A 27,217-nucleotide genomic window follows, 5' to 3' on the forward strand; every position below is an offset into this window, starting at 1 on the left:
TACGGGAACTTTGCAGAGACCAGGCATCATGCACCGAGTGGAAAGCTCATTTCATTTATTAAAGGGCGTTTTTACTTCCATCCTGGTATTTAATTACCATGCAGAACAAGAGGGGAAAATTAGACAACCTCATGTAAGGAGCCAGCGTTGTGGCACAGCGGGTTAAGCCCCTGCTTGCAATGCCAGCATCCTGTATCAGAGCACTAGTTCGAGTTCCAGCTGCTCCACTTCCAACCTAGCTCCCTGCTAGTGCACCTGGGAAAGCAGCAGATGGAGTGAGTCATTGAGTCTCTGCCGTCCATGTGGGGACTGAGATGGAGCTCCAAGCTCCAGGCTTCTGCCTAGCACAGCTTTGCCATTGCGGCCATTTGGGGAGTGAACCAGCAGATACATGATCTTTCTCTCTCTGTCTCTGTCCTACCCCTACCTCCTTCACTCTGCCTTTCAAATGAATAAATAAATCTTAAAAAAAAAAAAAAAAGGAAATTACAATCTATAACCCCTGGTCAGATCAGGCTCACTGCGTTTTTGTGCAGCCCTGGAGCTCATGGCTGGGGGAAAGAATTGAAAGAATATTATTTCATGGCAGGTGAAAATTATATGAAAGTCAAGGCCGGCGCTGCGGCTCAATAGGCTAATCCTCCACCTTGTGGTGCGGGCATACCGGGTTCTAGTCCTGGTCGGGGCGCCGGATTCTGTCCCGGTTGCTCCTCTCCCAGGCCAGCTCTCTGCTGTGGCCCGGGAGTGCAGTGGAGGATGGCCCAAGTCCTTGGGCCCTGCACCCCATGGGAGACCAGGAGAAGTACCTGGCTCCTGGCTTCGGATCAGCGCGGTGCGCCGGCAGCAGCACGCCAGCCGTGGCGGCCATTGGAGGGTGAAACAATGGCAAAAGGAAGACCTTTCTCTCTGTCTCTCTCTCTCTCTCACTATCCACTCTGCCTGTCAAAAAAAAAAAAAAAAAAAAGAAATTCAAATTTCAGCCTGCGTAAGTGGGGTCTTACAGGAACACAGCCTTGCTCATTTATTTCTGTGCCGTCTCTGGCTTTTGCACTTGACTGCAGAACTGTGCCACTCCAAGGGACCAGATGACCTGCAGAGCCTGACCCACTCATTCTCTGCTTGTTACCAAAAATGCCTGCCAAACCCTAGGCTGGGGAATTTCTAGGGTCTCTTTCAACTCCAAGGTTCTAGGGTCTCTTTCAACTCAAAGGTTGTAGGAATTTTACTGGGAAACCTACACTCAAGACAACTTGGGAACACAGATGAGCTTGATAAAAGCAGCCTCTTTTACATTGCTGTCAGCATTTCCTGTGGAGTACCTAAACTTTAACACTCCAGACTCCCGGAGCACCCACGGGCACTGCCCACACACTGGTTACTTTTGAGAGTATGCTTGTGGTTCTAGAAGAAAACATTCACGACTTTTTTCACAATTTTTTTTTCAAATATTTATTTTATTTATTTGAAAGACAGAGTTACATAGAGAGGTAGAGCCATGGAGAGAGGTCTTTCATCTGCTGGTTCAGTCCTCAAATGGCCAGAGCTGAGCTGATCCAAAGCCAGGAGCCAGGAGCTTCTTCCAGGTCTCCCACGTGGATTCAGGGGCCCAAGGACTTGGGCCATCTTCTGCTGCTTTCCCAGGCCATAGCAGAGAGCTGGATAGGAAGTGGAGCAGCCAGGACTTGAACCGGCACCCATATGGGATGCCGGCGCCACAGGCCAGGGCTTTAACCCAGTGCGCCACAGTGCCAGCCCTGGGAATTTTATTCTGTAACAAATTTACTAGACCATTTGAGAAGTTACCAAATACACTGAAAACAACCAAAAAACAACACTCAACTCCTCTGGGAATTCACACCGTAAAATATTTATTAATAAGTAGAATGATTTTCCCCTGCCTTTGGTTATTAAAAATCACTTGTTGACATCACTTGCCGCCAATGGTTTTACAGTGTTCAGTGGTGAGAAGTAAAGATGGAACAGAGACGCTAGATCCTCATGGGTGGACATGAGCATGGGAAAGACCACACCGTACAATGATGATTTAATCACACATCCTGATTTTGCTAGCAGTTGGAAATCTACTGGCATATACTTAAACGTATCTTTTTTTATACGTAAACAATACACAAATAAACTCACTTCAGTCTGATAGCCTGTAAGGTTGCTAAGGGAGAGAATGCTTGCTGAGGCCTGGAGGAGAGAAAACAAGACCTGTGGGGGGTGGAAAGGCTGTGTCCCCTTTGCAAAGCTTTTCTCTCACCTGAGTAGCCACTAGTGCCTGGAAATCGATCCACTTTGAGAACAAGAATGCAAAAAGCCTACGGTTTGCAAAGGAACTCGCCTCTGCGGTTCACATGTCCGCCCGCGTCTTGGATCTGTGTGGCCGAGGAGCTCTTAGCAAATGTCTCTGCCACACATTTCTTTGAATTTTTAGAACTGAAACAAGAAAATGTATTACTGGATCTGAGCGGAAACACCGATCATCATTAAAACTGTGGTCATTGCTGGCCCTCGGTGTTAAACATAGCCACGAGGGCCTGAAAACCACAGACGCAAAGGCCGAGGCGTCCCGCCCGGTACAGTTAGAAGGGACTCCAAGAGGTGGCAGGGACAGTTTACAATCTCAAAGTCAAAAAGTCTCCTTACTTCTCAGATGTCATTGTAAAGCCAGAAAGTGAAGATTTAATCAAGGGGATGAGAGATTTTCTTACTATACCACCTACAACTTCCAGATTAAAACAACCGCAGAGTTCTGAAATGTCTTCATTGGCTAAGTGACTTTACAATTTTTTCAGTCTCTTTTTAATGTAGAAAATCACTTTGTAATAAGACCTCTACACAAGGTTAAAAAAAAAAAAACCCAAAAGCATAAAATAAGCCCCAAAAGCACAAAAATAGACAAAATAGATATATCTTTTTACAATGAAATTAAGATGTGCCCGTGGAATACTGAGACTCAAGACTAATCTCATGGATTCCTACTGGTTTGTTTTTATAATAATCATGTTATTTACAGCTTCCCTTCAACCTTAGATGCTTAACACAGGCCCGGGTGAAAAGGAGACAACAGGTGTCCCAAAATAGCACAACTGAGGAGAAAAATGAAAAAAAAAATCATGACAATAAAATCCCTTCATCTACAGTTTACAAAATTCTTCTGAAAAACCACAGCTCAAGGGCACTTAAGGGCTGGGGCATCTGCCACATACTCGGTGCTGTCTTTCCTTCCTCCGTCAGTGGGATGGAACGCACCCAGAAATGCTCATCCAGGAATGTGCTCCAGACGGTCTGGGGGCCGCTGAAGCCATCCCAAGGACGCGTGCCACAAACGCCACCCACAGGTGGGGGCTTCCACCCTGATACTTCGCTCCCGTTTGCTCTCAGTCTCAGGCAGGAAGCCGGCAGGTGCCACCAGCTATACGGTCACCGTAGGGTACATCTTCTGCTCGCCGTTGGTGTGCGGGAAGGAGGGCTGGATCTGCCGGTAGCCGGGCTGCAGGCTGTCCATGAAAGGGGGCACCGGCGTCATAGGCACAGAGTCGTGCTGCACCGTGTAGCCCACGTACGGGGGGTGCAGGTACTGCCCTTGGTGCGGCACGATCTGGGTGGCCTGCTGACAGTTCAGCACGGAGAAATTCGTGGGCATGTTCACGTACACGTTGTTCATGGTGCCCTCTGGCAAGCAACAGTTGGTCTGTGACCTTGTGGGTGGTGCCCGGGCCCCTGAGTTGGCGCTGGAGCTGGAGCTGGCGGCCGTGCTGGACTGGCGGGAGGAGGAGCCCCGCGAAGTGCTGGCACTGGGGATCATGGGGATAGTCTCCATCAGGCGGTTGCCAGCTGGCGCTCGGCTCTGCTGGGGTTCCTGCTTTGGCCTCAGGCACCTGCAGCAACAGGCGGCCACGAGGGAGCCCAGGATGATGAAGGCGACGAACACGGAGCCGACGATGAGGAAGGGCACGTAGATGGGCACTGAAACGAAGGGCAGAAGCACAACATTAGGACGCGCCGTGGCAGCGCAGGAGACCTCGGTGACTGGCAGCGGCCACGGGCAGGTGAGCGGCAGGGCCGCCTAAAATCCGGGAGCCTGGCTGGGCTGGTTGGTTCGCAGGAGATGCACCACGCTCTGTGGGCCAAGACTCAGAGGCGTGGCCCGTCAGCCCCAGACGGCGAACTGTTAGTATGGAGTTAGATTCACCAACTGTGAGCCTGATTGCGGCAGATACCCAAGTCAGCCCAAGGTGGGCTTATTAACGTGTGAAGACGGCGATGCCTCTCAAATTCCTACAGTAACAGAACCGCCCAAACGGAAGTCTTGCCCTGAACAAAACATTGTAGGATCGGCATTGTTATGAGTTAAACTATTGAAAAAAAGTCTTTTTTTTTCCCCACCCCCAGGAAGTGAACTACATTCCTTGCAAACTCCTTTTTGACCTTTTATAGCAACTTCTTTGGACTTGGGCAGACAAGAATAAAAAATGTAAGTGAGCCTCTGAGCCGCGAAGTGTGGAAGGCACAGGAGAGCAGAGAAGGGAAAAGACCTACATGTGCCCTTGACAGGCCTGCCCAGGGAAGGCAGCGGTCCTGGGGCGGGGCCCTGCGTGATGGAAAGTGACAGGAGGAGTGTGGAGGAAGTTATCCCAGGCAGCCGGCCAGCAAGAAAACGTACAGGGGCAGGCATTGGGTGCAGCAGTTAAAATGCCGCTTTGATGTTTGCAGCCCATATTGGAGTGCCTGGGTTCAAATCCCAGCTCCGCTTCCAATGCCAGCTTCCTGCTGGTGCACACTCTTGGAGGCAGCAGGTGGTACTGGCTCAAGTGGGAAACCTGGGTGGAGCTCCCAGTTCCTGGCTTCAACCTGACCCAGCCCTGGCTGTTGTGGGCATTTCGGGGAATGAACCAGTGGATGGAGGATCTCTCTCTTTCAAACAAATAACATTTTTAAGAGCATATTTTAAAAAAAGAAAAGAAAAAGGAGCAATGTTCTAAGAAGAACAAATGTCAGGAGCAAAAAGACATCTGTTCCAGGAAGAAGGGGCACACAGGGAGGGAAAGGTGCCTGATACAGTGAAGCCCCCAGTGGTGTGCAGAGAACTTCATAAGAAGTCTCAGAGGCCGGCGCTGCGGCTCACTAGGCTAATCCTCCGCCTTGCGGTGCTGGCACACTGGGTTCTAGTCCCGGTCAGGGAGCCAGATTCTGTCCCGGTTGCCCCTCTTCCAGGCCAGCTCTCTGCCTGTGACCAGGGAGTGCAGTGGAGGATGGCCCAAGTGCTTGGGCCCTGCACCCCATGGGAGACCAGGAGAAGTACCTGGCTCCTGCCATCGGATCAGCGCGGTGCACTGGCCGCAGCGCGCCGGCCGCAGCGGCCATTGGAGGGCAAACCAACGGCAAAGGAAGACCTTTCTCTCTGTCTCTCTCTCTCTCACTGTCCACTTTGCCTGTCAAAAAAATTTAAAAAAAAAAAAGAAGTCTCAGAGCATAAAGTGATGGTCATCACACTTAACAAGCAAAGTTGAGTCTCAAAAATTAAAACAGCAGGGCCTCTGTTGTGGTACAGCAGGTTCAGCCACCCCTTGCAAGGCCAGCGTTCCATATCGAAGCACCGATTTGGGTCCTAACTGCTCCGCTTCCCATACAGCTTCCTGCTAATGCACCTAGGAAAGCCATGTGGGCAACCAGCCTGGAATCCCTGGCTCCTGGCTTTGTCCGGGGCCAGCCCCAGCTGTTGTGGTCATCTGGGGAGTGAGCCCGCGGATGGAAAATTCTCTTTCTGTCTTTCTGTCACTCTGCTTTCCAAATAAAAAGATCTTTAAACAAATAAAAACTGTCAACAAAAGCCTTTTGTTAACACCAGTAGCCAACCTCATTTTAAAACTGTTTTCTTTAAAAGAAACTGTGGGGGAGCCAGGGACGGCACTGCAAGCTCTGGAAACTGGACGGATGGGATCGGAGGAGCAGCTTCTGTGGCGTTCCGTGCCATGGTGTTGCCCTGCCCCATCTCCCCAACACCTGGACCGGATGGCCTGGTCTTAGGGGTCCCGGCAAGCCTTGGTGCCAGCGCTGAGTCAGACGGGGCGGCGAGTTTGGAAGGAGCCCGCCTCTGAGCCTCTCTGAGAGTCTTTGACAGCAGCAGGCTTTCTAACCACAGTGCTTTTCACCGTTCTAGTCCTCCCGAGAGCCAGTGGTTTTAGAATAGAGTACCATCCGGAATCACGGAGAAAATAATGCCTTCTAAGTTAAACATGTGTATAGGTATTTAACCAAAGGCGGAGTTTCAGTGCTGAGCAGAGCAAGTTCTATATATAGCGCCCGTCAGCAGGTGCAGACACTGCTACAGTCTCCAGCACAGCTGGGGCTGGACGTAGTCCTGCCTAATTATACCATCACTGCAGGCTAACTACAGAAGTGGAGCAGGGGAGGGAGGGAGGGCAGCTTATTCCTACAACGTACTATAAATATTTTATCCTCTAAATTAAGATACCAGCCCTAAATAGGTTATCAAGAGGTTAAAAAACAAATAGTAAAACAGGAAAAAAAAATTTTTTATCCCAAACATGACAGCAAAAAACTAGCTGAAACCAGTCTCAGTTCACATAATGAGTTTTGGGGGAGAAATAACTGTTCTCTTTCCAGGATTTTTAATTGGGAGTGTAAATAACTACACAGAGGTAAAGAATGCGGTGCTACCATACGCCTTGGGCAGGCTTAATCAGGCATGTCCTTTCTTAGAGAGGAAAAGTGAAAGGCTCAGGGTTTTAGAGAAAGAAGTTGCAAAGTAGAGTGAAGAAGGCATCCACGCCCAACGCCCAGCCTCATGAGAAGCCTGCTGACCTGTCCAAGGCCATCCCAACTTTTTAGGGACCATTAAGGAGACACCACTTAGCAGACACCTCCTCCCAGGAGCTCAGGCTCTGGCTCACTTCTCCAGGTTTTGTGCCTCGGCCACACACCCTGCCAGGCTGAGCTGCTTGTGGTTTAGCATGGCATCTTTTCCAGGATCACCCTCAGTTCTCCACTTTGCATCCCGGGCAGCAGAACAATAGGAGCTGCCTGCTGATCCAATGCTTGGCTGCCAAAAAAGGCAGTGCACACAGCTTCCCCTGAGCAGCCCCCAGGAGCCAGCCCTGGCTCACTTCGGGTCCATGCTTAGGCCGCTGAACCCTGGACTCACCGGTAAAAAGTCCTCCAGTGCACGCCACCGGCTGCATGAGGAGGAGGAGCCGACCCCTCTGGGACACACTGACCATTTTTCCTTGAACCCCTGCCCACCCGGGAATTACTGGTGCAGGGCCTCCAGGGAGGCGTGGAGAAGGCACAACTCACCAGGCTCTTTCCTGAGTATGTTTATTTTCCAATCCTGGCTTTGACGATTTGGGAAAAAAAAAATAATGAAAAAAAAAATTCAAAGCCACAAACAGCCAAGGCTGGGCACAGCGCCGATGTCACACCTAGTTAAGGCTGGCGGGGGAAGCAGGCTCCTATTGATGCCCGACGGCCCGGCCGAGGTAGGGCGCGGGGCCCAGAGGGCGCGAGCTGCCGGGGCTCTGGCGCAAGTGCATCACCCACGGGAAAGCCTGGAGGAGCCCTCCTGGAAGTGTCCCTGCCAGTCCTCTCGGGAGAGGGCGCTCTCTCGCCGTTTCCTTGCGTACCCCCCCAATATCTTAAGGAGGCAGGTGACCCCGGACTGACGGACTGGGGCCCACACTGCCCAGGTGTGTGGTGTCCTCGGGAAGAATTCACGCTCGCCACCTTTAGGCGCCAGGGCTGGACACCGATCCCCCAGCCCCAACTTGGCACACACACTAACGCGAGCATCGGAAGGCCCTTCCCCGGGATTCCATAGCCTCCAGCTCCATTGCCCTCCCGCGCGACTCCCAGGTCCCTGCCGGCCGCCTTTACCTGCCGAGCCGTCGGGGCCGTCTTTGTCCGCCCGGCCAGGCTCGCCGGCGCCCTGCTGGCGGTCGTTGTCGCAGCCGCCCTGGTCCAGGCGCGCCTCGGCGCTGGAGCAGCAGTAGCGCAGCGCGCAGCTGCCGCAGCAGATGGTGGCGTCGCCGCCGTCGAAGCGCTCGGGGCACTGGAAGCCGATGCGCCAGACGCCCTGCGCGTCCAGCCAGCCGTGGCAGTACTCGCCGCTGGCCCGCGCCCCCGCCGCCAGCAGCGCGGCCAGCAGCAGCTGCAGCAGCGAAGCGGCGTTCCGGGAGGAGGCGGCGGCCGAGCGGCGGCGTCCGCCCCACATGGCACCACCCTGGGCGCGGGCGGCGCGTCTCCAGAGGGCGCGCGGGGAGCTCTCCAAGAAGTCGCCGCACCTCGGGGCTGCGAGTCTCTTCTGCGCCGCTGTCTGCGGGAGCCACCCTCCTCGGCCTCCTAGACGTCAGTCTGTAGGGCCGGGGCGGGGGGCTCCTAAGCCATGCTCTGCTTCAGCCGGGTGGCCGGGTCCCCGCTCCGGGCTGCCTTAGGAGCGGCACTCGTCGATGGAACCGTCGGGCTGCAGAGTCAGAGGGTCCTGGGGGTTGCCATCCCGCAGCCCCTAGAGGCTTCCCCGGCAACAGGACCGAGCCGATGACCGCCGGACCTGGGCTTAGGTCGCTGGCGCGAGGCTTAAGCCTCTGGGACGCGTCTTCTCTCCTTTATTCCCCTCTCGGGCGGCAAGCAGGGGCGAAGGCAGCGGGCAGCGCGCGCAGGGCTGCGGGCAGCAAGTGCAGCGGCCAGCAGCGCCCAGGCTCCCCAGCCGCGAGCTCGGTCCGCATGGCTCCGGTCGCGCCGCCCGGGCAGCCCTCGGGGCTACAGTCCCGACGCTCGATTCGGCGGGGCCGACGGTCGATCCTCCCAGCGCGCGCCGCCTGGAGACGTCCGGCGCGCACCCCGCCGCAGTCCCAGGAGCTGCCCGGCTGGCGGCGGTCGCTGCTGCTGCTGCTGCTGGGCGCGGGTCCAGGCGGGCTGCGTTCCCCGGCTCCGCTCCTCCGCCTCGCCGGCTGCAGCGTGGTCCCACGGGCGCCGGGCAGCCTGCGTCTGGCTTCGCCTCTGCCCCTCGCTGCTGCGCCCTCGGGAGGTGCGCACCGCGGGGAGCCTCCCACGAAAGTTTCAGTCCTCGGGGCCACGGGAGAAGCCGACGCTGCAGGCGCCCGCACAGCGTCCTCCCCCGGCGCCAGGTCAGCTCCCACTCCGCTCGCAGCCGCGCCGCGCCGCGCTCTTAAGAGGGGGCCGGCGGCTCCCCGGCGCGCATGCGTGCTGCGCGGGCTTCCCTCCGCCCCTGGACGCCCCGAGACGCCCCGGAGCCCCGAGCTGTCCGACGCTGATCCAGGAGAGAGGTGTGGCCACAGCTGCGGGCTGGAGTAGGCGCGGGAGAAAACGCAGTTCTTGCCACCCAAGCCTTGGTGGACAATGACAATAATAGAAGCGAAGTAAACTTGCCTAGTTAGAAGACCGCTGGGTTTGATTGCCACAGAATTCTTCATTGCATATTCCCCAGAATGAAGTGGCCACGCAGTGCATCGTCTCTCTCAGTGTCCAGCCGTGGGTGGCCTGGCCACAGTGCGCCCCAGGCCCCTGCCACGAGGTGGAAGGCAGGGGGTTCGGCGGGGACACTGCAGATTTGTCCACTGTCCCGCTGGTGGGTGTCACTCTTGTCTCGGTGTTTGGGTCCAACATTTGGCCTTAGTGGTTTAGACAGCTGCAGTCAGGAAGCAAACACGGTTCAGACAGACCAGAAATTCAGCTTTGATGAAGGAGAAATTAATAGCTTTTCTCTCGCGGAAGCGGAAACAACAGGTGCTGGCGCGATGAAAGCAGTGGTGGTTATTTTTAAAGGAATGGGTGCCCCTTTGCGCCCGGTCTGGGAGTGAGCAGCTCCACCAGGGAAGAGTCCTGGTGTTCTGCTGATGTCGGTTTTTTTTTTTTTTCCATCCATAAAGTGGAGCCCAGGATGTGATGAGCAGCGAGAGCCCTTCCAAGTCCACCACCACAGAACACAAGGCAGTTTTATTCACAGCAAAGTGACTTCTCTTCAGAAAATCACTGGACACTTGTGTCTGCCTAGCCAGTGGAAAGGCGTGGGTATTGTAGCCATTCACTCTCCCCAACAGTGGCAAATCAAGGACATCCTTAGCCTGCTTCCTCCCTCTCCCACCAACACCGGATTCTTTTCATTAAAGTATTGCACTTTATTTACCTGCTGGGTTTTTTTGTTTCTTATTTTTAGCTACATAAAATTCTGTAAACACACCATTCACCAACTTTCCTTAAACTCACTAACAAAAGTTCAATACCAATGAGTTATGCGCTCAGCAAACACATGCTAAACACTTACACCATCCCATGCTCTGTGTCGGATGCTGAGAATCCATCAAGAAGCCCAGCATCATGGCCATTGCCTTCCCACAGAGCCTGAAGTCTCTGGGGTGTAGCACAGAAGCTGGACAGAAAAGCAAAGAAGTGAATAAGCGAGGATAAGCCCAGGCTGGGCAAAGCTGTCGCCATCATCTCCAGGATCAGCTGCAGTATGCAGTCTGGGGTCGGAGTGAGGAGAGACGGTAGAAGAATCAGTAGAGCAGCGCTTACAGTTAGTACAGGAGAAATCGAGGGAGGACTCCATTTATCAGATGGAGTCATTTTCTTAGAAGATACTATTAGCTGACATTCATTGAGGGCTTGGCATGGGCTGGCCCTGTGCGAAGAGTTTCACATGCATAGTTTTCTTTCATCCTTGCAGCAACCCTGTAAAGAAGACATAATTACTATCCTCGTTTTACTGGCGAGGCTAACTTGGCAGATCCACATGGAAAGTGTCAGTTTACCTGGACTGCACCCAGTTCTCCCTGACTCCAAAGCCAGCCCAGCGTGCTGTTAGTCACCAGTCTTCACTACAGAGAGCCCTGGATTAGCTATGAGCTGTGCACCAGTCGCTAGATAGTTAGGTGGCATTGGGTGGTGTTCAGAGAGTGAACACTTACAGTTTTTTTTTTTTCTTATTTTAAAGATTTATTTTTGTTCGCTTGAAACATAGAGTGACAGAAAGAGGGAGAGACAGAGAGAGAGCTGTATCCACTGGTTCACTCCCTGACTGGACCGGACTGAAGCCAGGAGCCTGGAACACCATCCAGGTCTCCCATGTGAGCACTTGGGTCATCTTCTGTTGCTTTCCCAGGCATGTTAGCAGGGAGCCGGACCAAAAGTGGAGCAGCCAGGACTTTAACCTGCACCCATATGGGGTGCCGGCACTGCAGGTTGTGGTTTAATCTGCTGTGCCACAATGCCATTCCCTTATTTTTTTTTTCTTTTCTTTTCTTTTGGGAAGAAGCCCAACAAATTCAGGAGAATTGTCTTAGTTCTGGCAGTGTCTATGCCATACTCTCCTTCCATGATCTGTTTATCCTCATCTCCAAAATGCCCACAATTTGTCAGAGTTTATGAGGAAAGAAATTGTTGAATGCTTCATATTGAAGTTGATTCAGTGACCTGGTAATGCTGCTGTTTAAATACAATAGCCTTTCCCAAGTAGTCTACAGCTTAGACTGTAAGTGGTGACCTTGGAAGTATGAAGCTTTGAGAAAATTAATTGTCTTTTATTATGTATTATTGGGTGTCCTTTATTCTTTAAAAGTTAAAGAGAGGGGCCAGCGCTGTGGCGTAGCGGGTAAAGTCCTTGGGCCCCTGTGCCCTCGTGGAAGACCTGGAAGAAGCTCCTGGCTTTGGATCGGCTCAGCTCTGGCCATTTTGGCCATCTGGGGAGTAATCAAACAGATGGAAGATCTCTTCCTCTTTGCCTCTGCCTCTCTGTAACTGCGTTTCAAATAAATAAATAAATAAGTAAATAGTTTTTAAAAAAGTTAGAGATCTGTTTCGCTGTCACTTTAATTATTGATTAATGTGATTGCAATTGGTTGATTGTCTCAACGTTCAAAGGTTCTCTGTGCCTTCCTCTAACTTCTGTTTATTTTTATTTTGTGTCTCTAGGATGTTGCATGGGAATTTCATGAAATAATTGTCAATAAGAACTTATGAGCTTCTGTATGGGAGGTGCTACTGGGAGATGATAAGGTGGTCTTGTTCCCTCCAGAGGAGATAAAAAGAAATTCCCTTACTGTCCTTAACAGGCAGCCTACACTATTTTACTAGTCTCTTCTGAGAACCTATAACTAGTAATCATAACATATAGGCAGTAGTAGTAATAATTTATTATAATCAAAACTAAATGTCAGGCAATCTGCCAAAATACATTAGAAACGTATGAAAGTGTGCCCTGTCTCATTTAAAAAGTTGAATTCTATACACGTTAACTGCAAAAGTATATTTTCAGGTTATTTTGCCTTTCAGTAGGTGCCTACATGTATGAATAAAATACAAATGATTTAAAATGAAGTTTTGACACGTCTTCTCTAGTACAAGTATACAGTCACATAACTAAAGAAATAGTTATAACTTTGCTAAGTGGCGTGGATACAAATCATATGGAGGTAATCATATTTCATTTGGCTGCCAGTTCTAAAAAGTGCAAGATCTAGTATGTTTTCTGCAAGTTTCATCAAGCTTGGAAGGTTCTTGCCTTCTGCACTCTGGTCAGCAGTCTGTTTAAGGAGAATGGCTTTCACTAGATCCATTCATATATTTCCCTCCTCTCTCCCAAATAGGGGTGAGTGCTGAAAATTCACATTTGGTTTACCAAGAGCTCTTTTAAGTTAAAGTGTTGTGTTGCCACATGAGATGTCAAACTCAAACAAATATGTCAATTGATATTTCTTTTCATTCTGTGTTGGGGTCACCTAAGCTCAGCTAAAAATAAAGATGGTCATAGAGCCGGCGCCGTGGCTCAATAGGCTAATCCTCCACCTTGCGGCGCCGGCACACCGGGTTCTAGTCCCGGTTGGGGCGCCAGATTCTGTCCCGGTTGCCCCTCTTCCAGGCCAGCTCTCTGCTATGGCCAGGGAGTGCAGTGGAGGATGGCCCAGGTGCTTGGGCCCTGCACCCCATGGGAGACCAGGAAAAGCACCTGGATCCTGGCTCCTGCCATCGGATCAGCGCGGTGCGCTGGCTGCAGCGGCGGCCATTGGAGGGTGAACCAACGGCAAAAGGAAGACCTTTCTCTCTCTGTCTCTCTATCTCACTGTCCACTCTGCCTGTCAAAAAAAATAAATAAATAAATAAAAAAAAAAATAAAGATGGTCATAAAGTCAAGTCACCATTGCTTTCGAAGTTTTCATTTTTATTCCCCTTTATTCCTGTGATTAATATACTGACTTCTAGAAAAGTAATTACCTTATTTTGAATTTTTTTCATCTACTAGTAACTGTAAACATTTGACATACTTCTCTCCTTCCCATGCATGCATACCTGCTACCCTGTTGTTTTAGTGAACGTCTATTTTGATGTTTACTATAGTTATGCATCTTTTTGGAGATATAGAGTTATAAAAATGGTCCAGGGGGTCAGCACTGTGGCGTAGGAGACTAAGCCTCTGCCTGTGGAGCCGGTGTCCCATATGAGCACTGGTTTGAGTCCCGGCTGCTCCTCTTCCAATCCAGCTCTCTGCTATGGCCTGGGAAAGCAGTAAAAGATAGCCCAAGTGCTTGGGCCTCTGCACCCATGAGGGAGACTCCGAAGAAACTCCTGGCTTCCAATTGGCCCAGCTCCAACCATTGAGGCCATTTGGGGAGTGAACCAACAGATGGCAGACGTTTCTGTCTCTTCCTCTCTCTGTCTGTAACTCCAACTCTCAAAAAATAAATAAAATATTTTTTAAAAAATTATCCAGGGCCTTTTCTGATAATGCTTGCATAACTAAAAGGAAGGCATAAACAAAACCACCATGTGACATCACAAAGCCACAGCAAATATTCCCAAATCACTCATATAAGGAGTCTAATACCCAGAATATATAAGGATGTTTCAAAAAGATTGTGGGAGCCAGCATTGTGGCACAGCTCGTTAAAACTGTGGCCTGCAGGGCCAGCATCCCATGTGGGCACCTGTTCAAGTCCCAGCTGCTCAACTTCCCATAGAGCTCTCTGCTAATGGACTGGGAAAGCACTGGAAGATGTCCTATGTGCTTGGGAACCTACACCTGCATGGGAAACCTGGAAAAAGCTCCTTGTTCTTGGCTTCAAATTGACCCAGCTCTGGCCATTATGGCCATTTGGGGACTGAATCAGTCGATGGAAGGTCTCTCTCTCTGTCTCTATCTCTCTATATAATTCTGCCTTTCAAACAAATAAAATAAATATTAAAAAAATATTGTGGAAAATGGGATTAAAAGATAAGCTTATTTTGGGTTAAGTTCCTGGCTCCTGGCTCTGGCCCAGCCTAGACCTAGCTGTTGCAGGCATTTAAGGAGTGAACCAGCAGATGGGAGTGTGCTCTCTCTCCATCTCTTTGTCTTTCTAATAAACATCTTTAATTAAAAAAATAGCTTGTATAGATATTGTCTGAGGAAAAACCAACAAATACAGGAGAAGACATTCAGCTAGCTCTTAGGGCTTAGGGAAATGCCAAGCAAAACCACTTGCTACTTGCTGCTTTTTTCCAACTGGGATGATAACAACAAGAATAATACTAATGGGAAATAGTGTTGGGGAGAAATTGGAACCCTCAAACATTGCTATTGGGAAGGTAAAATGGTTGAGCACTGGCAAATCAGTTCAGCAATCCCTTGCACAGTTAGATACAGAACTACTGTGACTCTGCCGTGCCATGCCGAGATCTGTATACCAAAGAGTTGAAAGCTTATGTCCATACAAAAACTTCCAACAGCTCCTAACATATGTTCATAGCAGTGCTAGTCCCCACAAGCAAAGTGTAGAAACAATTGAAATATCTGTCCACTGATGCATGGATAAACCAAATGTAGTCTAGCCTTACAATTAGAATATTATTCGGGCCGGCGCCGCGGCTCACTAGGCTAATCCTCCGCCTGCAGCGCCGCCACACCAGGTTCTAGTCCCAGTTGGGGCGCTGGTTCTATCCCCGTCGCTCCTCTTCCAGTCCAGCTCTCTGCTGTGGCCCAGGAAGGCAGTGGAGGATGGCCCAAGTGCTTGGGCCCTGCACCCGCATGAGAGACCAGGAGGAAGCACCTGGCTCCTGGCTTTGGATTGGTGCAGCGTGCCGGCCATAGAGGCCATTTGGGGGGTGAACCAATGGAAGGAAGACCTTTCTCTCTGTGTCTCTCTCTCTCACTGTCTAACTCTGCCTGTCAAAAAAAAAAAAAAAAAAAAAAAAAAAGGAGTGAGGCACAAATTCATGGTATACCACGGAGGAGCCTTGAAATTGTTGTAATAGGGGCTGTCTCTGTGGGCCAGTGGGTTAACGCCCTGGCCTGAAGCACCGGCATCCCATATGGGTGCCGGTTCTAGTCCTGGCTGCTCCTCTTCCCATCCAGCTCTCTGCTATGACCTGGGAAAGCAGTAGAAGATGGCCCAAGTCCTCGGGCCCCTGCAGCTGCGTGGAGACCTGGAAGAAGCTCCTGGCTCCTGGCTTCGGATTGGCACAGCTCTGGCTGTTATGGCCATCTGGGGAGCGAGCCAATGGATGGAAGACCTCTCTTCTCTCTCTCTCTCTCTACCTCTCCTCTCTCTGTAACTCTGGCTTTCAAATAAATAATAAAAATAAATAGAATAAAATAAATAAATAATAAACAACAACAATAATAGATAATATAATAAAATAATAAAAAGAAATTGTTTTACTAAGCGAAAGAAATCAGACAGAAAAGGCATATGTTATGCGATTCTATTTATATGAAGGCACTTTAGAATGCTCATGGAAAATGGAATGAAAAGATATTTTGGTACAAATTTTTTTAAATCAATGCATACATGAAGACTTAAAAAGTTCATGAAAAATGCATATTATTAAAAACTGCAGGACTTTCAATTTTTCTTTTGCATGACAATATAGAATAGATGTGAATCCCTAGAGATGCAGAGTAGATCACCACAGAGGTCAAGTATCTGAGGAAAGGAAGAAGGACAATGATTTTTTAAAATTTATTTTTTATTTATTTGAAAGGCAAAGTTACAGAGAGGCAGAGAGAGAGAGAGAGAGATAGAGATAGAGAGAGAGAGGTCCTCTACCCACTGGTTCACTCCCCAGATGTCTGCAACGGCCAGAGCTGGGCCAATCCGAAGCCAAGAAGCAGGAGCTTCTTCTGAGTCTCCTACATGGGTGCAGGGGCCCAAGCACTTGGGCCATCTTCTACTGCTTTCCCAGGCCACAGCAGAGAGCTGGATCAGAAATGGAGGACAGGACTCTAACAAGCACCTACATGGGATGTTGGCACTGTAGGTGGTGGCTTTACCCACTATGCCACAGCACCGGCCCCACACGATGACTTCTTAATGGGACCGGGGCTTCTTTGTGGCTGGAAATGCCCTGGCCCCAGAGGGGTGATGGGTGTACACACCATAAAGGCGCCAAACGTCACTGGGGGAGATGCTGTATCACGCTTGCCTAACCCCTGTGCAGACACGGGAAGGAAATGAGCTCACGGCTCCTGTGCTCTCACAGCTTCTGGGACCTTAGCGCACTGACCCCCCGACACCAGTTCCAAGAGCCAGTGTTCTTCACCTGTGCTTTTGACTGATGGGCTACAAACAGGGGTCCCCTTGCCTCCCCACCTCCCTGGTTTGGTCAGTTTGTCAGAGTGGCTCGCAGCACGTTTACTGGAGCATTATAAAGTGTATGACACAGATGAAGATGTGCCCAGGACATGTGGGAAGGGACACAGAGCATCCCTGGCCTCTCCGTAGGCAACACCCTCCAGGGACCTCCACATGACCAGTTATTTGGAGCCCTTTTGGAGTTTTTATAGAAGCTTCATTATGTAGGCATTGTCGCTCCCCGTCTTCGTGGAGGAACGACACAGGACCCTGCGTTGTTCTTTTGTCTGCTCGGCCCTCCCCAGGTTTGCTGCTGGTTCTTCCCGGGTTGGCTACCGTCCCTACCACCTCTGTGGAAGGGCGGTTCCCCCTGCCACATTCCCCACTTCCGCGGGGGAGCGGCACACTGCCCGCCGGCTCTCTCGGGGGCTGCACAGGTGTTCCTTCAGATGTTCCCCTTAGATGTTCCTCGTGCATGCTGTCTCTCTCCTCCTTTATAGTCTTCCTCCGCCAATCCCAACTCCGCTGCCCACACGCCGAGTACGCTGCTCTCCTCCAATCAGGAGTAGGTCCTACAGTTTATTGGTTGAACTGGAGGCAGCTGTGTAGAAGCTGTTTCCCTTCTCAGCGCCATATTGTGGGAAAGCAGATGCATAGAATAAGTCTTAATTCCAGTAACTTAGTCTAGTCCAAGTTGCTCCCAGTTGCTCCCCACAGGCATGATTGAGCTCTTTACTGGCCATGCGTGGTCGCCTTAACCTTCAACCCCCTCTCCTGTGCCCTTAGGTTGAGGTGGGGATTGGGGAGGTGGGGGTGGGGGGTTGTGTGCATGGGACTGAAAGCCCCAATCATCTGGACACATAATTGGCTCCCTAGCAACCAGTATCCACTCTGTGGTTATCCAGGGACTTACCAAAAATCGCTTCCTTCATGTAACTCAGGTGTGTTTGCAAAGAATAATAACAAAAGATCATCTTTCCCCCTTTGTAGCTCTGAAGCTCTCGCAGGAACAAAGGACAAAAGTCCAAATATCTCAACAGCAGAAACCCTGATTGCTCTAATCACCTAGACAGTTCCAAGGGCTATGGGAGCTGTGAGCCAGGAACCACGGAGGAAAATAAAAATAGAGTAGCATCCCATCAGGACCATGCACCGAAAATGGAATCTGGAAAGCAACAAAAGGTTCTGGGCATGTCTGACACCTCCTGAGGAAATGGCGAATGGGAGAGATCCTTATGGGGAACTTTGCTGTTGGTTAGATTATGGTGGTCACAGGTGTGGCCCCAGCTGGGCAAGACCCAGTGTCAGAATGTTCCAGAAGGCAGAGCCTGGTGAGTGTGTCGGCCATTGTCATTACCATGGTTGTTCTCCCTGCACAGGTGCTGTCAACCACCAAGCTCGAGTTCCTGGGTGCACACCTGGGTGGGGGGCTCAGGAGGGCGAGGTGGTGCCCCAGTAAGGGTGAGGGTGTCCCATTAAGGCTCCCACCGCCAGCAGGCCTGGGCAGGGATGGGGAGCACCCAGGAGATGCCCCTGGTTTCCACGGTTGTTTAAAGTGCAGGCATTTGATGTGGGTGGGACATCTGCAGCCTGTATCAGAAAGACATCTCCACTTCCAATCCAGCTTCCCTCCTGATGCACACCCTGGGAGGCAGCAGGCAATGGCTCAAGTAGTTACACCCAGTGGGAGTCCCAGGTTGAGTCCTGGGCCCACAGCTTTGGCCTGCCTCAGCCCTGGCTGTTGCAGCATCTGGGGAGTGAGCCAGTGGCTGGCGGATCTCTCTCTTATCTATAAATAAATAAAAATCTGTAAAAATAAAATAAAAAAAAGAACCCTGGCACACAGCCAGAGGCCTCTGAGCACACTCCTAAGGCCCCATGCTCAGCGTTACAATCATCTGTCATGGACTGACTTGTATCTACCTCCAAACCCGTGTGTGGAAGCCCTGCGACTGACCCCAGTGTAACTTTATTTGGAAATAGGGCCTCCTCAGACGTCGTTAAACTTAAATGAGGTCCTGGGGCTGGTGCTGTGGCATAGTGGGTAAAGCTGCCACTTGCAGTGCAAGCATCCCACATGGGTGCCAGTTCGAGTCCTGGCTGCTCCATTTCCAATTCAGCTCTCTGCTATGGCCTGCAAAAGCAGTAGAAGATGGCCCAAGTCCTTGGGCCCCTGTACCTCCCTGGGAGACCTGGAGGAAGCTCCTGGTTCTTGGCTTCAGATCAGCCCAGTGTTGGCCCTGTGGCCATTGCAGCCATCTGGAGAGTGAACCCACGGATGGAAGACCTCTCTCTCTCTCTCTCTCTCTTTCTCTCTGCTTCTCCTTCTCTCTGTGTAACTCTGTCTTTCAAATAAATAAGTAAATCTTAAAAAAAAAAAAGTTAAATGAGGTCCTATGCATGAGGCCTTAATCCAACAGGACTGGTATCTTCATCAGAAGGAGAGGAGACCCCAGGCAGGTGGCTACAGAGAGGAAATGCCATGTGAACACACAGGGAAAAGTCACCGTGCAAGCCAAGGAGAGAGACCTCAGCAGAAGCCAAACCCGCTGGCCCCTCGGTCTCAAGCTCCCAGCCTCAAGAGCTGTGAGAAGCAAAAGTCTGTTGTGTAAGCCACCCAGGCTGTGGTCTTGTTCCGACAGCCCGAGCTGACCAGTTCATGCTCCCTCTCTGTATTCTGTTCCAACTCACTAACATCAGGAATTCCTTGAGGCCCAGGGGAGAGGCCTGCCTTGCCCACAGTTCTGGAATTCCAGGCAGCTTTGGGCCTCAGCTCCATCTGTGGACCATGGAGGGATGATTGGAAGTGAAAGGTGCTGTGACTAGAGACGGGGTCGGGAAAGTGGATCTCCACCTGGAGTAAGCCACAGTACATTTATGCTTGTTGGAAATGGGTGGAGAATGGAAAGTGGCCAGCTGGCGGCTAAGAGTTAAATAGCGCACATTTCCAGGCCTGACTCCCCCAGAACATTTTCTTCCTGTCTCTGTGGGATTTTGATTCTTTTTTTAAAAAAAAATATTTATTTTGTTTATTTGAAAGGCAGAGCTACAGAAGGAAGTAGGGAGAGAGAGAGAGAGAGAGAGAGAGAGAGAGAGGTCTTCCATCTGTTGGTTCACTCCTCAAATGGCTGCAATGGCCAGAGCTGGGTTAATCCGAAGCCAGGAGCCTGGATCTTCTTTCAGGTCTCCCATGTGGGTACAGGAGTCCAAAGACTTGGGCCATCTTCTACTGCTTTTCCAGGCCATAGCAGAGAGTGGCTGGGACTCGAACCGGTGGCCATAGGGAGTGCCAGCACTGCAGGCTGCAGCTTTACCTGCTACACCACAGCATCGGCCTTGGATTTTGATTTTTTAGTTTCCTTTGTCTCTCTTCTTGAAGCCAGACACCAAATCTTGGTCATCCTTGGGTCCTCACAGTGTTGGATAAAGAGGAGACTCAGTTAATTCATTCAGCAAGCACTTGCTGGGCATATACTACATGCCAGTCACCAGACCACTCAAAACTGAATTGTACTGAATTAATTTCAGAGAATTTTGAAATCAATACAAAAACTTGGCTAAACAGTAAAGTCATTTTGAGTATAGTAGCTTGAATACAAGCCATCTACTAAGACTAGGGTAAAAAAAAAACAAAACCAGACTGATGCTCTCAAGGAGTCCTTAGACAGTGGCTTCAGAGGGAAGGGGATTCCTTGCCCACAGGGACTGCATCCCCAGACCCCCAGCAAATGCCTAAAGACACAGGTAGTACTGAACTCTCTCGCTGGACCAGCCAGGGATGCTGGTTTCCCCATACCTGGTGACAATTTCAACCTCAAGGATTACCATTTTTCCAAGCATGATGGGTTCTTTTACACTTTAATCAGATGACAAGCCAAATAAAGCAAAGATAGTTCCCAAATTAATCAGTTAATTGCAAAGCTTACAGAAGCAAAAGGAATATATGGGAAGATAGGCAAAAACAGGTTAAAGAAAAATTTTTAAAGATTTACTTATTTATTTGAAAGGAAGAGTTGGAGAGAGAGAGAGGGAGAGAGGGAGAGGGAGAGAAAGGGGGAGAGAGGGGGGGGGGAGAGAGGGGGAGAGAGGGGGAGAGAGAGGGGGAGAGAGAGAGAGAGATCTTTTATCTGCTGGTTCACTCCCCAGATAGCTGCCATGATCTGGGCTGGACCAGGTGGAAGCCAGGAGCCAGGAGCTTCTTCCTGTTTTCCTGTGTGAGTGGCAGGGTCCTAAGCACTTGGGCCATTCTCCACTGCTTTTGCAGGCACATTAGCAGGGAGCTGGGCCGGAAGTGGGTTAGCCAGGACTCGAACTGACACCCGCATGGGATGATGGCATCCCAGGCAGTGGTTTAAACTGTTACGCCACAGCGCTGGCCCCTAAAGAAAATCTCTTAAATACAGAGTGCTAATTATGAACCAAACACCATGCAGCCTTGGAGGAAGTTTTCCAAATGGCCCAGAAAAGCACACTGCTTCAAGACAATGCTAGAATGGGTTCCAATTATGTCAGGTACCAACACTGACTTTCGGGGCTGAGTCTCTGGTAGCCGATGCCTCTTCAGAGTGGAGTCACAGCCAGATGTGCTTCCAATGGCAGTCTGAAGGCACTGCGATTTACTGCCCCAGAAGATGAATTATCTTGGCTTCCAGATGTCCACTTTTTCACAGGAAAAAGTCCTGGATCCAAACCATCTTATTTGCATGTGGACGCACAGCTGTCCGAGTGGCAGATCCGTCTGCCAGAGTGAAGTAACTGCTTCCTTGCTACAGCGAGCTGCTTGGCTCAGTTTCTGCTTGTGTTATAGGGAAAGATCAACATGGAGTTAGTGCTGTCAAAGCACAGCCATGCGAATCCTAGGTAATACACCAATTTACTTGGAATCATAATGGGGCAAAACGCACATTGCAACGCAAGCCCTGTGTATACTCCATTTTTTCCTGCACACCCATAGACCATGATAAAGTTTAATTGATAAGGTAGGCACTGTAAGGGATTAACAACAATAAGAGAAGAAAATAGAACAGTAATAACAGTAGACTGTAAGGAAATTGCCGCATCTCTGCTTTTGTGCTTCGGGGCCGTTATCAATGATGATAAAGCTTCCTGAACACAATAACTGCAGTTATCATCCAGTTCCTCTGATGACCACGACGGCTACTCAGCAACTACAGGGAAGGTGTTGGAGAATCCCTAGAACCCGGATCTGCTCACTGGACATGCAGCGAGCCCATTGCTGACCACGCAGGTGGTGGGAGAGGGGCAGGTGTTGGAGAGTCCCAGGCAGGTGGTGGAAGAAGAATGTAGGTGTTGATTGCAGAACGCAGAGCAAGGAGCCAGGCAGCAGCTGGGCTCAGGTGCCCACAGAGCAAGTTAGAGTTGAGAGGGTGCGTGTTCAGCTCAGCTCCGACTCCCTGGTTGGTCTGTAGAGCTCCAGCTTTGCGTTGTTGGTCAGCAGCATCCTGTTTTGGGAATTTTTGATGATGGCTAAGTGGGCTCTCCAGGGAGTCAGGAGGTTTTTACTCCTTGCTCAAGGCCTCGGTTTCCTGGAAAAACCTTCAAGCCAAGACCAAATATCAAGATGTCATCTACAGGGGAGGTGAATGACCTTGTGAGCCTTGTGTGCAGGGACCCTGTGGGGGAAGGCTGCACCCCTCCTGTAGTTTAGTGAGTGAGTTTTAGTAGGAGGTTTATTGCCAAAGAAGCATTTCACTCAGAGGGTGTCAGACTAGGGTCTGGCTGTATCCAGGGTCTGTATTAAAGGCACAAGGGACAGGGGCTCAGTTTCATCCATAGCATGGATACTCTGGACAGAGGGATGATCCATGTCCTGGGCTACAGGGGGGTGGGATGGGGCAAACACAATTCAAAACTTAGGGATTGTTTATATCTAGAATTTTCCATGAAGTATTTTTGGGCCACCATTGACCATGGGTAATTTGGAAACATGGAAAGCAAAATGGTAGATTACTGTACAGAGCCTCCCATGGTCTTGCCCCCGCAGGCCAGTAGTTGGAGCATAAGGCAGGAAAGGTTGGCAATGAAAGGAGATGCTACTTCCTTATTGCCACTGGAAAGTCAAATGTAAGCCACTCACAGACCAGTGCCAGCGGCTTCACTGGCGGCAGGAGATGAATCCTGTGTGTTGCCATCACCAGTCTTGTCTGTGGCCACCTGCTGCCCAGGAGCCAGGTATTGGTGGCAACCGACATGAGCCCCATCACTGGGGCTTTTGCCCTGGGTAGATGAGACACTCTGAGAGCCAGAGTTGCAGCAAGGAAACTGCTGCTTCCTGGTCACAGGAAGATGAATTTGGGAAGTGTGTAGGGATCCTCTGAGGATTCCAGGTGGGAGGAGGTTCTGGGTGGCTGGGGCTGCTCCCTGTCCAGAGCAGGTGCAGGAATGTTGGATGTGCAGTATGAGATGATGCTGTCTTACATCCAGGCTGAGAAACCAGGTTGCTTGAATAGAAGTTATTTTTTTTCAAGGTTTGTTTGCTTGAAAGGCAGAGGGACAGAGAGAGAGGAAGAGACAAAAAAGGAGAGAGGTCTTCTATCTGTGGGATCACTACCCAAATGGCTACAACTGCTGGGGATAGGCCATGCCAAAGCCTCCCATGGGTGGCGGGAGCCCAGCTACTTGGGCCATCTTCTGCTGCTTTCCCAGGTACATTCGCAGGGAGCTGGATTGGAAGTGGTCCTGGCGCCCATGCAGGACGCCAGCATTGCAAGTGGCAGTTTAATCTGCTGGGCCACAATACAGGCCTGTCATATTTTTATTAAAATAATTCAGAGGTTACTTTTGGAACACAGGTTCTTTGAGAGCTCTCATCATTAAGGTCGTTTATTATGACCAGATCATAAGAAAAAAAATACTATCATATATCCTGGTGTTTAGATTTGATATAAATAGGAATTTCCTTCATCAAAACTACCTCCATATTCTCCTGGTCAAAGCACAACTGGATAAAAGAACCATTATGCTTAGCAGAAGCAGAGTGATAGCATTCACGCCCGGCCTCGCAGGGGTCGTAATTATCCCTGTGCAAACATGAAGCGCACCCCCCTCCCACCCCAACCCCTGCTTTATGGTCTCAGCCTTAGTTTTTGTACCTTTTGGATTAGGAAAAGATTTTCTTTGGCTTTTGCAAGAAGTCAATCTCTCAGGAAACAACTGAATTGACTTCATGTTTGTTTAAAGTGTCCTTGGGTAGCAACTTAACATCTGCATTTCCTCAAGACCAGGGAAGGAACGAAGAGAGAGAGTTCTGCACTGTGTGTTATTCAGATGAGCAGGAGAACGTCTGAGTCCTCCATCCCGAAAAATGGTCCTCTCCCAGTAATACCTTAAGACCTGTTAAGGATTTCAGAGCATTTTGCAGCTTTGCAGCGCTCGGGACACTTCTTGCTTCACGGTGCACATTCTTACATAGCAGTTATCTGGAGAGCCTCCAGCCAACTAGCCCTCATTACCTAATTAGAGGAAAGGTTTCCTGTTTTTCATGTTTTATGTTAGAAAAAAAATACACTTGAATAGACTGAAGCGCAATCAGTTAATAACGGCCTTTTATTAAGCATCTGGTATGTGCTGGGCATTGTACTAAATTCTTTGAAATCATTATAGTGTCTCTTCTAATAAGCACGCTATTAGGTAAGCTAAAAAAAAGTTTTAAATTCACCCACCCTCCTAAAATTTCCTAGTGAGTTAAAAAGAAATTTCCAACCCATGCAGAATGCCATCCAAGCAATTTTAACACAAGTACGTATTTCTACTATTCCTTTCCCAGTTTTTATTTTCTATCAACTACTTCCTAATGTTACACAAATGAGATGAGATGTCTTATCAGGAAAAGTAAGCAGTTTGCTGGCATGCTTGATTTCTGTATCCCCTCTCTTTTTCAGTGCATAGCAGTTTAGTTTTATGTGGCACACGTATCTTTAGTTATTTTATTCCTGGAAGTGGGTCAATTTGTTTTGGAAATGTAAGGCCCAGAATATTAGGAAAATAGAAAGCTGAAAAATGTAGAAGAATGTAAGATGATTATTTTTGGGCATAAAGAACACAAGGGTGTGGAGAGGCTACTTCAAAATTATCTTGTTTAAACAATTACTGATTTGAAAGACAGAGACTGAGAGAGAGAGATCACACATCTGTTGTTTCTTTTCCCAAATGTTCAAAAGAACCAGGGCTGGGCCAGGCCAAACTCCAGGAGCAGAGAATTCAGTGTGGGTCTCCCAGGTGGGTAGCAGGTACTCAAGGACTTGGGCCCTCACAAAGCACATGCCAGGGTGTGCATTAGCAGGAAGCCAGACTTGAGAACGAGCAATTTGAAATGGGGTGTGGGCACCCCAGGCAGCATCTTACCCTCTGTGCCAAACTCTTGTCCATCCAAAATGATCTTTGAATAATGTGAAGGAATATTTTAGGAGGTGCTTAGTGGTCTATCACCCAGTACAGGGAAGACAGGCTAGAGCAAGAGCAGTTAGACGTAAAGGACTCTAACCAGCGCAGAGAAGCCGTGGAGTCCGTGGAGCCCTGTGAATCTCTCCAGACTTGGAGAAGGAGGGGAGAAGGGCAGGTAACCACACCAGGAGACAAGGCCAGCACCGCTTAAATGCTTGAGCCTTCTTACTTGAATAGCACTATGCAATGGAAGATGTTTAGTCTAGTAATAAAGAAAAATAGCAAATAGGATTCCTATTTGATCTGTTTCAATTTTAATTGATTTTCATTTTATTTGAAAGGCAGAGAGAGCTAGAGAGAGAGAACCATCTTCTGGTTCACTTCCCAAATGCCCTTAACAGTCGGATCCAGGCCTGGCTGAAGCAAGGAGCTGGAACCTAGTCCAGGTCTCCCATGCGGGTAGCAGGGGCCCATGTACTTCACCTCCCAGGTGCACACTAGCAGGAAGCTGGACTCGGGGGCAGAGTTAGGACTCAAACCCAGGCACCCTGATATGGGATGCCGGTGGCCCCAGTGGGAGTCTTAACCACCATAACAAATGCCCTCTCCCTATTTGTTCTTTTAGCATTGATCAAACAAGACATAACTGTTAGCTCTCTTCAGTGTGTCATTGAAATTAAGGTTTCAGAGTAACATGCATGTATGGTCCTTTGGAGAACGGGAAGAAAGAAATCCAACAGTAACTTGCTGCCTGGGAGCTCCCTGGAGCCCCGGCAGATGCTGCAGGAGACCCAGGTCTGTGGAAGTAACGTAATTCCCGCTCGCTCCTACTCCAAAGCCACGCAGAGTCAGTTTCAGAAGTGGGCAATTTACATTTATGGACTGGGTCAAGCACAGTGGACAGCTTAAGCGAGCACTGAATGAATGGGGACATAAAGACGTTGGGGCCAATAAATGGTCATATTTATGGAGTGCAGTAAAACCTCTATCTCTTTCCACTTGGAGAAATCTTGCCAAGTGTATCGAATGCAGTGGCCACGATATTGAGTGCTGAAACCACAGGCCAGGCGAACTCAGCTCTTGAAATTGAACTTCCAACTTCCATAGTGCTATTTCAGATGCACTTGAATAGTCACTAACTCCATAGCAGTGAATAGACAATAGATGGGAACACACAAAAACCAACCAAAAACAACAAGCAACCACCCCCCCTCCCCCGGGTCCTTTTAAACGCATACATACATTTCCAGAATCTGTGTGGAGCTGCCAAACTCAGCCTAAGTTTTGAGAAAACATTCTCCGTATGTAGCTTGATAGGAAGAGAAGGATTAAGACAGACTTCAAGTAATAAAAAAACATGGAAGCCATTCCGCGGCACAGCACTCACTTCTGTTTTGTTCATTCCAGTGGATTCTGCTTCGGTAGTCTTGGAGGTGCGGTAAAGGTAGCTGTTTGATCTTTTCTTTCTTTCTTTTTTTTTTTTTTTTTTTTTTTTTTTTTTGACAGGCAGAGTGGACAGTGAGAGAGAGACAGAGAGAAAGGTCTTCCTTTTTGCTGTTGGTTCACCCTCCAATGGCCGCCGTGGCCAGCACGCTGCGGCCGGCGCACCGCGCTGATCCGATGGCAGGAGCCAGGAGCCAGGTGCTTCTCCTGGTCTCCCATGGGGTGCAGGGCCAAGCACTTGGGCCATCCTCCACTGCACTCCTGGGCCACAGCAGAGAGCTGGCCTGGAAGAGGGGCAACCGGGACAGAATCCGGCGCCCCGACCGGGACTAGAACCCGGTGTGCCGGCGCCGCAAGGCAGAGGACTAGCCCAGTGAGCCGCAGCGCCGGCCTGATTTTACTTTCGTTTAGTCTCCCAAATGCAGGACGTACAACCCTCCAGCATGCTCTGGTGCACATGCCAGGCTCGCACTGCCAAGGTGGAATTGTAAACAGCAGCAAGTTAACCAAGCTAGAGAATTGAAGTCGACAAGAGACATCCAAGGGTAGGTCCTTCTCAGCCTTTCCACGGGTCACAGTAAGTGAACGCCACTTCTCCATGGATTTTAAGTCTTCTGTCTTTTTAATTAATTGATTGGAATTTGAAAGGCACAGAGACAGACACAGAGAGATCTTCCACTGGGTGAAATGTGCAGGACATCCAGGGCTGGGCCAGGCGAAAGTCAGGATACTGGAACTCCTACACAGGGGTGGAGGGTGCAGGGGTGGGGCAGTGGGTGGCGGGT

The 27,217-nt window shown here is 49.9% G+C and overlaps 1 protein-coding gene across 1 annotated transcript; it reads right to left on the bottom strand.

Annotated features, from left to right (window-relative positions):
- Nucleotides 1-1,433: 1,433 nt before the first annotated feature.
- On the bottom strand, nt 1,434-8,487 carry SHISA2 (shisa family member 2). The gene is made up of 2 exons (XM_002712794.6): nt 7,900-8,487; nt 1,434-3,972 (listed from the first exon to the last, which is right to left on the bottom strand). Exons 1-2 carry the CDS (start codon nt 8,234-8,236, stop codon nt 3,419-3,421), a joined length of 891 nt encoding a protein of 296 aa, XP_002712840.4. The 5' UTR covers nt 8,237-8,487; the 3' UTR covers nt 1,434-3,418.
- Between the last annotated feature and the right edge of the window lie 18,730 nt (nt 8,488-27,217).

This window comes from Oryctolagus cuniculus, chromosome 9, assembly GCF_051225735.1.
Source record: "Oryctolagus cuniculus isolate XC-2025 breed Fujian yellow rabbit chromosome 9, ASM5122573v1, whole genome shotgun sequence".
NCBI lineage: Eukaryota > Metazoa > Chordata > Mammalia > Lagomorpha > Leporidae > Oryctolagus > Oryctolagus cuniculus.

Coding starts and splice junctions, on each gene's coding strand:
- SHISA2 (XM_002712794.6), bottom strand. CDS start 8,236: ATGTGGGGCGGACGCCGCCGCTCGGCCGCCGCCTCCTCCCGGAACGCC. Junction 3,973..7,899: donor CGGCCCCGACGGCTCGGCAG/GTAAAGGCGGCC, acceptor CCTTCGTTTCAG/TGCCCATCTACGTGCCCTTC.